At 37.9% G+C, this 12,260-nt stretch overlaps 1 protein-coding gene across 50 annotated transcripts in view; it reads left to right on the forward strand.

Moving 5' to 3' along the window:
• Nucleotides 1-12,260, forward strand: part of NCOA1 (nuclear receptor coactivator 1) — a 220,887-nt gene that overhangs the window by 195,400 nt on the left and 13,227 nt on the right. For all 50 annotated transcript variants that reach the window (XM_081592675.1, XM_081592695.1, XM_081592710.1 and 47 more), the window contains one exon: nt 8,643-8,817. In XM_081592675.1, the coding sequence (XP_081448801.1) occupies nt 8,643-8,817 (175 nt within the window). The remainder of the gene's footprint in view (nt 1-8,642; nt 8,818-12,260) is intronic.

Below are 12,260 nucleotides of genomic sequence, written 5' to 3' on the forward strand. Positions count from 1 at the left end.
TTCAGGATTGATTTCCTTTAGGATTGACTGGTTTGCTCTTCTTTCAGTCCAAGGGACTCTCAAGAGTCTTCTCCAACACCACAGTTTAAAAGCACTCCATTGTCCTAAGTTATGCTATCTTTTTTGATTTTTCTATCACTTGGAGATTCTAATAAGTAGTGTCAATAAAACACATTTGATTAATCTACCAGGATTAACGAAACTTTGATGCTAAATTAATGGCAAGTTTCTGTAAAAAAAAAATTGAAATAAATCCGTTTATTTTATAAATGAAAGAAAAAGTAAATTTTCATCCTGCTTCAAAATGAGTTTCAATGAGAAGTCTGCTATTTGACTTGAATAAAATGTTGAAGCTATATAGAGATTTTTTCACATGGCAATATGCTTATCAACTTTGACAGCCAAATCAATTTAGACTTTTTATTCTGGTGGCAACAAGTGCTGAAATTCTTTTGACTGTTAAATTAAGTATCTGGGGAGATACGTGTCAAAGAGCATCAGAATTCTCTAAGACATTTTAATCAAAATTAAGCCACATCAGTTTCTTTGTCCTCAAGACAATGAAGTCATCTTTGGCTGGTTTATATCACTTACACTATATGCGTGGACAATAAAAGGATTATAAATCTGTATTTTAATTATAAGATGGTCTATCTGAACAGGAGTGGCTTTCAGAAGAGTTGTATTTTCCTGTGTCTTTGTTTTCTTTTCTTTTATCTTTTGATTTCTCTATGCAAAGAATTTGACGTGGTTCTTTCGTCTTATTCTAGCCTACAGAAGTACTTCCTCCAGCATTAGAAGTCTTATGTAGTTAAGTCTTATGTAGTTTCCCCACTGCTCTTCCAAAATGACAACTTAGCCAAAACAGCAAATAGATTCTTAGTAGCATTTTTGATACTGATTGTAGAGCTTTAAATCAGAAGATTTATTTCATTCATTGTGGAAAACATAACTACAGATAAGCCAAACATTAATAAATTCCCCCAATAAACTCTCTTTTTAAAAAATAAAGTATTTACTTTTCAAAAAACTAAAAACTACCATGTGACCCAGCAGTTCCACTACTGGGTATTTATTATCTGGAAAAAAAGAAAACACTAATTTGAAAAGATAAACACACTCCAATGTTCATAGCAACTTTATTTTCAATAGCCAGGATATTGAAACAACCTAAATGTCCATCAACAAATGAATAGATGAAGAGGACATGGTATATGTATACAGTGGAATACTACTTGGCCATAAAAAATATAACATTGCCATTTGCAACATGGATGGACTTGGAGGATATTTTGCTAAGTGAAATAAGTCAGACAGAGAAAGACAAATATTGTGTGATATATCAATTACATATGGAATCTAAAAAAATAAAACAAATTAGTGAATATAATAAGAACAACAATGACAAAACCAGATACACATGTAGAAACCATTAGTGGTTACCAGTGGGGAGAGGGAAGGAGGAAGGGGCAAGTTAGGGGCAAGGCAAAAGCTACTATGTATAAAATAAGCTACAAGGATATCTTGTACATCACAGGGAATTTAGTCAATATTTTATCATGATTATAAATATATAACCTTTTAAAATTGTGAATCCTGTGTTGTACACCTGAAACTTATATAGTATTATACAACTATACTTCAATTAAAAATAAACTAATTAAAAAAAAAAACAGTAGTTCTGTAAATTTTCAGTTATGCTCTTTAATGCTTCATCTCTGGAAAGCCAAGAAAGGAGGACTTCTATCCTGCTCCTGCTTCTTTTTTTAAAAAGTATTTATTTGGCTGCACTGGGTCTTAGTTACAGCATGCAGGATCTAGTTCCCTGACCAGGGATCAAACCCAGGCCCCCTGAAGTGGGCGTACAGAGTCTTAGCTGCTGGGCCACCAGGGAAATCCCCTGCTCCTATTTCTTGACAGAGCCACCTGCAAAGGTGGTGATCCAAAACCCCTTTTCCTTTGAAGCTGACATGATTTCCCTCAGGCTTGTGGGTTGCGTCTTTGATCTCTTGCAAATTCTATATAGAATACAGTGATCGAGATAATGAGTGGGTGGAACTTCCTTCTTCTCCAGGCAGTGTAACCAGATGTGTTACTACCCATTGTAAGTGCTCTATCTGGTACCTGGATTTTTCTTCCAGTCTAACTTTTGATTGACAAAAAATGCTTTTCACAAAATAAGATTAAAAAAAAAAATAAAGTTAGTATTTGTACTACAAACAAACCCCAGAAGCTGGTACAGTGGAGAGAGTAACAGTTTCATCCAGTTGCATTTTGAAATGAAATGGCAGAGCTTTCAGGTCTCCCATGGAAAAAAAAAAAAGCACAGAGAAAAAATTTTTTATTTTTCTGGAGAGCATAAAAACATTTAAAGGTGCAATATTTTAAATATTTTCTATTGCTCTAAGTTGTAAACTTGCTCTAAGGTGATTACAAGCTGGTAGAAAGCTTCAAGACCAGGTTTTATGTTGGTACAAGTTCAAGTTCTGGAGAAATTTTAGCCCTTTCAAATCAAGCCTTCTCCAAAAACAGAAAAACAAAAACCACCACATGTTTTTCTAAATAAAGTTTTATTGGAACTCAGCCATGCTCATTAGTTTACATATTGTCTGTAGCTGACTTCACACATTAGAGTTAAGTAGTTCTTACAGAAATGTTATGACCTGCAAAACTGGAAATCTTTACTATCTGAGCCCTTTGTAGAAAAAGTTTGCTGACCCCTGTGTTAATCAATGATAGTAAAACCAAAGGATGAATAAATTAGTTTTGCTTTAGTCCTTTGTCTTGGCATCTTTCAACTTAATGTTTATTGTTGTTTAGTTGCTAAGTCATGCCTGACTCTTTTGCGACCCCATGAATTGTAGCCTGCCAGGCTCCTCTGTCCATGGGATTTCCCAGGCAAGAATGGGTTGCCATTTCCTTCTCCAGGGAATCTTCCTGACCCAGGGACAAACCCATGTCTCCTGCATTGACAGGCAGGTTCTTTACAACTGAGCCACAAGGGAATCCCACACCTTAATATAGGCCCAAAGTAAATGAAGGAATGTAGGTAATAATAATGACAGAGCATGCTTTCTTTCATTTCTGAAAACAGAAAATTTTTCCAGACTACTGTGCCATAAGGATGAGTGCATAAGAACAGGATTACAAATTTAAAATTTATTATCTACTGTGGTAATATCCAAAGAAAATATGAGGGAAATTTAAGAAGAGACTTTTTAGTTTTACTTTTTAGTATTCTTTAGAGCCAATCCAGAGCTCCCTTTTCTGTGAACTATAGTAAACATGCTACTTGCGCCCACTCCTGAGTGACCTCATCTACTCCTGTGGCTTCAGTGACTTCTTTATGCCAGTGACTATCTCTAAACCAAATCACTCAGCTCATGTGTACTGCTGCCTGCTGGACAGACATACTTGAATTTTCCACCAGGACCCAAACTTGACGAGAGCCAAACTCATCAGCTCCATTTCCCCTTCCCTGCATGTCTCCATGTTCCACCTTAACAAACCTCTCAAGTTTCAAGAAAGAATACATACCTTGCTCTCTCTTACTTCTAAACTTTTGTGTATCCTCTGTCTAAAATATCCTTCCCTCACCTGGCTCACTCCTGTTCCTCCCTCCCTTCAGAGGTATCTCCTCTAGGAAACCCTCCCTGACACTCCCAATCATAAGCATTCACCACCCTGTCTTATAGCCACTTGTTTATCAGCTGCCTTTCTTTTTAAACAGCTCACACTTCCTTGAGTGAGCTAAGTGTGACCTTGGAAATCTTGGTTTCTCAGGTGCTTAGCACAGTGGTCCGGTGGGGAAAGCAGATGCTCAATGAGTCCTTCAAGGGAAAAATAAATCCTAATTCTAGTTGCTGCTGCCAGATGGCTGTGGTGCTGTTTACGCTCCAGCAGGGAGACTTAACATAATCAAAGATAGAATTGTAGAATTTTTAAACTAGAAGGAACAAGATGTCTGGTCCAAGAAATCCAAGGTCCAGTGTAGTAACAGAACTGGGACCAGAACTCTGCCCCTCCAAGTTTATTATTCGCTGGACTGTTTTTTTCTACTAAAACTAGGTCATCTGATAAGGAAAACATGGGCAGTTAGAATGTGAAATGAGGCCAGAAAAAAAAAATGTCAAAAAGCGTGCTAATGTACTTGCAGTCTTATTTATTGTTTATCTTTGATCCCACAGAATAATATTCACAATATGTTAAGCATCTCTCCCCTCACATATATATATTTCCTGAAAGAAATTATTTTATCATAAATAAAATTAAAAATGCATTAGGAACAGATAAATATTTTTTAAGGATCATAACTAGAATAGTTAAAATTTAAAATGTAGAATTAATCAGACAGTCGATATAAAAATGAAGATGATGAGTATGGAAAACCCACCCTCTAGAGTCATAAATGAAAAGAATAATTTCTCTATATATTCTAAGTCAAGAATTATTTACCAGAGATTAAATTATATAGAGAAGAAGCATCAAGGAAAAAATATGTAGCCTTATTTATATGAATTTTACCAAGAAGACAAGTAGCTAAACATTTAGTGAAAGAAAAAATTCAGAAAGTCTAAAGTTGACTAAACTTTCACAGAAAATTTAAAATACTTTTTTTTAATTGTAGCCTATAAAAAACAACAGTGAATAAAGTAACTACATCTCTGGACAGATTAACCAAACAAAGAGAGAAGTCTTTGTATTAGTAATGACAGAACACAAAATATTATACAGGAACCTATAATTATGTTTACAAGGAGACGTTTAAGGGCGTAGAAACATACTTATGGTATAATGATAAGGGAAAGAAGCAGTCCACAAAGTTATGCAAGACTTCATAGAGGAAGATTTGAATGAATTATACTAAATTATGGGTAATCACATTATGATATTCTTTTTTCTGCACCTTTATAACTTTCTCTACCTCAGTAGTATTTAACTATGAAATATTTGGTCAGGAATAAAAGAAAAAAGCACAAAGTGCTAATGTAACAGAAAACAAAAGAAGCAGCTTGATTTTTCTTTTTCAAATTGTTGTCAGCTTCCACTTTTGGTCATGGAATAATAGGGACGAGATTTAGTCTTCCCTCTGAAACAAACCAAAAATTGAACAATAGTTGTAGAAATTGTCCAGGCTGTGCCGTAGGAAGGGGGGGAATCCAGCAGAAGCCAGTGGTTTCCCATAGTTGAGGTAGTGGCACTTACAGTCTGGGAAAGCCAAGGCAGCTAGAGTAAAATAGTACCACAGAGAAGAGAGCCACAAAGAGAGAGAACCACGGGGATGTACAGAAGGTCCTGCTCAGGTCTTAAGTTGAGAACTGATCAGTGTTTGTGTGTGTGTGTACACAAATCAAGGCCAGGGAAAACCACCCCAAAAGAACTGAAGGAACATCTTCAGAGTTCACACACAGCCGGTTCCTCTTTCCACCAACCAGAATAGAAAACCTCAATATTCATGAGTGTCAAGTAAAATACTCAGAAATGTTTGTACCTCAGTAGCAGGGCAAAATAAGCACCAGACTAAACCTTTCTCTTGTCGCTTTAGGCCCAGTACCCAAAAGAATTAAAACTGTTACCATGTAACCTACCCATGACCCAGACAAAGGTCGAAAATTTAAGTTTAAAGGATTTTTTAAAATCTAGCACCTAACAAGGTAAAATTCACAAACCCTGGAAGCTGATTTTTTTTTTAAATTATCAGGCATGCAAAGATACAGGAAAATAAAACCAATAACAAGAAGAAAAATCAGTCATCAAAACCAACCCAGAAATTACATAGGTGACAGAATTAAAAGTTATAAATTATACATTCTGTATGTTCATGAATCTAGAGGAAGTCTTAAACATGTTAACTAAAGGTATGAAACATATAAATAAAACCAAAATCAAACTTCTGGAGATAAAAACTACAGTGTGTGAGATGAAAAATATATTGGACAGGATAAGCAGCAGATTAGACATTATAAAAGAAAAAGTTAGTGAACTTGAAGATATAACAATGGAAAACTATACATAGTGAAATCAGAGAGGAAAAAAATTGAAAAGATAGTAATTTGCTCTAAATTGATCTTATAATTACACTGTCCTTATCTGAATATCAACATGCTTTTTGGAGAAACTGACAAGCTTCTGCTAAAATTTATATAGAAATGTAAAGGACCTAAAGTAGCCAAGACAGTTTTGCAAATTCAGAATGAAGTTGGATGACTACCGGTTTCAAAAGTTATTATAAAGATAGAACAATCAAGACAGTGTAGTATTAGAACGAGTATAGACATACAGATCAAAAGAAGAAGAGGGCTGCAGAGGATGAGATGGTTAGATCACATCACCGACTCAATGGACATGAATTTGAGCAAACTTCAGGAGTTAGTTAAGGACAGGGAAGCCTGGTGTGCTGCAGTCCATGGGGTCACAAAGAGCTGCACACGACTTAGTGACTGAACAACAAGAAACATATAGATTACTATGACAGAGTAAAAAGTCCAGTTATAAACCTTTACTTTTATGGTCAGTTGATTTTCAACAGTTATATCAATGGCTGCTAATAGGCACTATCCTGAATGAAAAGGAACAAACTACTGATTGATGCCACAGAATGATTGAACCTCAGAAACGTTAATATTGAGTGAAAGATGCCAGGTACAAAAGACCTCAGGTATATGAATGGTTTCCAATGAAAGGCAAATCTGTAGGGACAGAAAGCAGATCAATAGTTGCCTGAGGCTAGAGGTGGGTGTGGGCATTCACCACAAACAAGCACAGGGAAATTTAAGATGTGATAAAAATGTCTAGGCTGGATGGTGGTGATGGTTGTACAACTCTAATTTTACTAAAACTCATTGACTTATGCAATTCAATAGGTGAATTTGATGCTATATAGATTGTGTGTGTGTGTGCTTAGTCACTCAGTCATGTCCGACTCTTTGCGACCCCATGGACTGTAAGTTATGACCAACCTAGATAGCATATTAAAAAGCAGAGACATTACTTTGCCAACAAAGGTCTGTCTAGTCAAGGCTATGGTTTTTCCAGTGGTCCTGTATGGATGTGAGAGTTGGACTATAAAGAAAGCTGAGCGCCGAAGAATTGATGCTTTTCAACTGTGGTGTTGGGGAAGACTCTTGAGAGTCCCTTGGACTGCAAGGAGATCCAACCAGTCCATCCTAAAGGAGATCAGTCCTGGGTGTTCATTGGAAGGACTGATGTTGAAGCTGAAACTCCAATACTTTGGCCACCTGATGCAAAGAGCTGACTCATTGGAAAAGACCCTGATTCTGGGAAAGATTGAGGGCAGGAGGAGAAGGTGACGACAGAGGATGAGATGGCTGGATGGCATCACTGACTCAATGGACATGGGTTTGGGTGGACTTAGGGAGTTAGTGATGGACAGGGAGGCCTGGCGTGCTGTGGTTCATGGGGTTGCAAAGAGTCGGACACGACTGAGCGACTGAACTGAACTGAACTGGACTGTAACCTGCCAGGCTCCTCTGTCCATGGGCAAGAATACTAGAATGGGTTGCCATGCCCTCCTCCAGGGGAATCTTCCCAACCCAGGGATCAAACCCAGGTCTCCCACATTGCAGGTGGATTCTTTACCAACTGAGCCACCAGGGAGGCCCAGGAAGACTGGAGTGGGTAGCCTATCCCTTCTCCAGGGGATCATCCCAACCCAGGAGTTGAACCGGGGTCTCCTGCCTTGCAGGCAGATTCTTTACCAGCTGAGCTACCAGGGAAGCCTGCTAAATAGACTACATCTCAGTAAAGCTTGGGGAAAAACAAAAAGAGGGAAGGGAAGAAGAGCCCATAAAGACAACTGAGGAGAAGGAGATAACAGAACTTTCTCACTTTTCATTTCATACATGGGTTTTTCTTACCTTTTTTCCTCTTCAACTTATTTTTTAAGCTTTAAAAAAATTTTTTATTGATATATAATTGACATAGCATTGTATTAGTTTCAGGTGTACAACATGATGATTTGATATTTATGTGTATTGTAAAATGGTCAGCACAGTAAGTCTAGTTAACATCCATTACTGTACATAGTTACAGATTTTTTTCTCATGATGAAAGCTTCCAAGATCCACTGTCCTAGCTACTTTGAGATATACATTACAGTATTATTAACTATAGTCACTATGCTATACATTACATCCCCAGGACTTAGTCATATTTTTCTTCCATTTCGAGATATAAGTGACATACTGTATGAGTTTAAGGTGTACAGCGTAATTATTTGACTTACATATGTCACGAGATGGTTATCAAAATTTAGTAAACATCAGTCATAGCCTTTCTACTTATTTTTTATTACAAAAGAAATCTTTTATGTGTGCTCAGATTTTTTTTGATACTTAAAAATTCATGTAGTCAGAAAAGAACAGAAAAGAAAATCATGTGTAATCATGGTACCCAGATCAATATCTTAGTGAATAGAAATGTTCTTCCAAATCTTTTTTACATGTTTATTTATATGTTTATACTAAAATTTCCTGTTTTGTTCTTGAGAGACTGAAATCTTTTCCTTATTCTGTTGAACAGACTGTTTCTACCTATGTTATGACAGATCCTTCTGGATTGTCTTTTATGGTGCTGATAAACATATAGTGTATTTACATAAATTAATTTGTGTCAATTTGTAGGAATGGTTCCCCAAGGTGAGGCCAACTTTGCTCCATCTCTAAGCCCTGGGAGCTCCATGGTGCCGATGCCAATCCCTCCTCCTCAGAGCTCTTTGCTCCAGCAGACTCCGCCCACTTCTGGCTACCAGTCACCAGACATGAAGCCCTGGCAGCAAGGAGCAATGGGGAACAACAAGTAAGCGGGCAGCTTTTGTACATGAGCATCCCGGTTCCACAACATGTAAGAGCAGACACGCCTTCAAAATCCAAATCGAAGATTATTAGCTTCTATCCATTTGCAGATTCAAGGAGCTGAATTTTATGTTGACAAATAGCGTCTTTTAAGTCCTGTAAGTTTAAAGTCAATTTTATAGCAAATATGTATGTTTTTAGTACAGAAAAGTAGTATAGTGGCCCCAAACCTTTTTGTCCCACTCCCCAGTGCATCTAAAGAATCCGATCGACTCCTGTGAGTAACATAGCTTCCCTGGGACAGAGGTAGGAATGAGTACTTTTTAAAAAATCAATCTTTGTAAAAACATTTAAAAATCTAAAGCAAAAATGGCAAAACGTTAGAGTTCACTAGAGCTGAATAGTGGGCACGTGAGTTTCACACTTGGTATGCTTGAAGGATTTCATAGCAACAGCAAAGGTTTTAAGTCTTCCAAGGTCATTCTGCCTTATCTGGCTTTTTGAATCTCTAGATTTTCAGTGGCCTCATTTTACCCATTTTACTTAGAATTATCTTACTAAAGTCATTTTCCTCCCAAATTTCGGCTGCTGAACTTTTCACACATCACTTGAGTTTTATAAGGGTTTTAATTTGGTTGTGTCTTGGTTCTAAATGACAGGGAAGCCGTTTGCTCTGACAACATAATAAGTAAGGTAGTTAATGTTGAAAACTTAAGACCATATTCTCTCAAAGTTCATTGAAAGGTGAGAGAGGAAACTTCCTGTTAGAGAACTGTGTAGCTCTCCGTGAGGACTGGTGTCAGCTAGGTAGAAATAGAACTGTCTGTGTGATGTGCAAGAGGTTAGTCTCCTAGTGTGTTCTAATCCCAGCTTCTTGAACTCACCTTAGGTTCCATGGCCCATCATTATAATTACTCCCTAACAGGCATTCTCAGCCCTCTTGCCCAGCTCTCCCTCTGTTGCAGTTATGCCTAGCAAAATGTTCCCTAACGGAATCTAACTAGACATTTGCCCCATACTTACACCTGATCATTTAAATGTGCTTGAGGAAAAAAAAACTCAGTAATGGTGACAGATATGCTCACCTTCACAGTTAAATTCCTTCCTCTCTTTCCATTCCTTATTAAATCTGTCAAACTTTCATCCCAATCATTCCACCAAAAGTATTCTTATCAGTGTCCTTACTGTCCTTCACAGTGCCAAATGCAGTGAGCATTGATAGTACTTGACATATTCAAGCACTTACTCTTTCTTGAAGCTCTTTCTTCATTTGGTTTGTGGAACAGCTTTCTCTCTTGAGAAAGGTGACTCTTCTCCTAACTCTCAGTCTCTTCTGCTGGGTCTGCCTGATCTCTTGGGCCTCCGTTTTAGAGCCTCAGAGCTCATTCTAGGACCTCTTCCTCATGTCTACTCGTCCCTTGATTATATCTTCCACTCTTACTGATAATACATGCCTATCTCTATGTTTATGATTCCCAGATTTAGATCTCTAGCCCAGATTTCTGTCCTAAACACCATACCATATATACAGCAGCCTAATGGACAGCTCCACTTAGAAGTCTAATAGGCATCTTAAACTTAACGTGACAATAACTAAAGTAATATTCTTCGCCAAACCTGCTCAACTCATACTTTTTTCACATCTCAGTAAACAGCTCCATTCTTCCAGTTATTCAGAAGAAAACCTTTTTTCTTTCTCTCGCATCCCTCATCCATCAGAAAATCACATCAGCTTCTTAGCAGCTCTCACTCTTCACCTGTCCACTTGTACACTTTAGTGCAAGCCAGCATCATCCTTTTTCTGGACCACTGCAGTGACCTCCTGTCTTTCCTGCTTCCACCCTTGCTCCACTACAGTTTCGTCTGCACTTTGTGATGCTTTTAAAACATGAGGCAATATATCAGTCCTTCACTCAAAACATGCCAGCTTATTCAAAATACAATATAGGGCCTGTGACACCCTGCATAATCTTGCTCCTGGGTACCTCTCTGACCTCATCTGTATTCTCATCACTCACTCTGCCGTAGTGGCTTCTGTTTATTCTTCTGTTCCTCAGATGTGCCAAGTACATTGCATACTCAGGTCTTTGCATTTTTAAATCCCTCTGATAGAATCATCTTCACTCAGTAGCCGCATGGTTTTCTCTCACATGCTTCAAGTCTCACCTTATTAGACATAGATATTGAATGTCACCATTTTAGACTTCCCTTACCATCATTCCTAAATGCCATTTCCCACTCTTTGGTCCCTCCATTTCCTTCTTTATATCTCTTTATTATGCTTAACATCTGACATATTGTGTGTTAGTCTCTTTATGGTATGTCTCCTGCAACTGAAATACAAACCTCAGAAGAGCAAGGACTTTGTTTCTGTTTACTTCTGTATGCCCATCCTTTAAGACACATGAGCACTTAATATACATCTGTTGAAGAAATGAGTGCAGAGATTCCCTGTTCCTTGGTCATATTTTGGGTTCACATTCAAATATAGACTTGAGTTTTTGTTGTACTTGAGCTGTTTCTGTGAACTTTGACTTTCTCAAATCATTTGAGAAAGAAAATAGTTATCACTAACTTTTCAAACATTCATACTTGTTTATTTAGTTCATGCATAAAAGCTTATTAGTCAACACAGGCAGCATGTAGTTTATGATCACTCACTGTCTCTTTTACACAGTGTAAGATACCACAAGAAACTGGGGAAAACAGCCCTTGTTGTCAGTTCACCTAGAGTGTAGTTAGTGACAGGAGTAGGTCAGAGAGGAATAAAACATGGAACAAAAACTCACTAAGCAGAATGATGTGATCCAGTTTGGAGACAGTGTAACTAACTGGAGTCTTTTTCTTTATCTCTTTGGTGGGAAGAGAAACAAAGGGTTAAACAAACCTATTTGTCCAGGCACTAGGGCAGTGTTTCTGTGTAACTCTAGTCGCAAAGGCGAGTCCCGGGCCTTATTAGCATTTTAAAGGCAAAGTCCTGTGGTTTAACCCTTTGTTTCTCAGACTTATTTGACCCGGAACTCCTCCCTGTTTGTTAATACCTGTAATATCTATGACACTTACTTTAAGCTGACTTTGTCATCTCTCCCCTCACCGCTCCCCCACCCCCCCGCCCCCACCACGATTTAGGGGCTACCAAATATCTGGTGTTAGCTTAAGGAAATCGTGGTAACTGCCTTGGGCCAGTCAGGGATTAGGGGAGGGGGAGGGGGCCAGAAAAGTGTGAGGAAGGGGCCCTCCATGCATTGGGCCTAAGGTGCCAGCGAACCCCAAAATCCATTCCAGGCCTTGGTACAGTGATTAATGCTGCTAAAGGGCTTGGCCTTCTTTCTATGAGGGAAGAACCCAAAATGGAACTATTGGCAGGCTTAGTTTGAAAGAACTTAAGCTAATATATAGTCCTAAATAGAAATTTGAAAAGAAATTAAATCCTAAACCTTTTCCACT

This window comes from Giraffa tippelskirchi, chromosome 4 (genome assembly GCF_054371585.1).
Source record: "Giraffa tippelskirchi isolate mGirTip1 chromosome 4, T2T-mGirTip1v1.2.pri, whole genome shotgun sequence".
Lineage (NCBI taxonomy): Eukaryota > Metazoa > Chordata > Mammalia > Artiodactyla > Giraffidae > Giraffa > Giraffa tippelskirchi.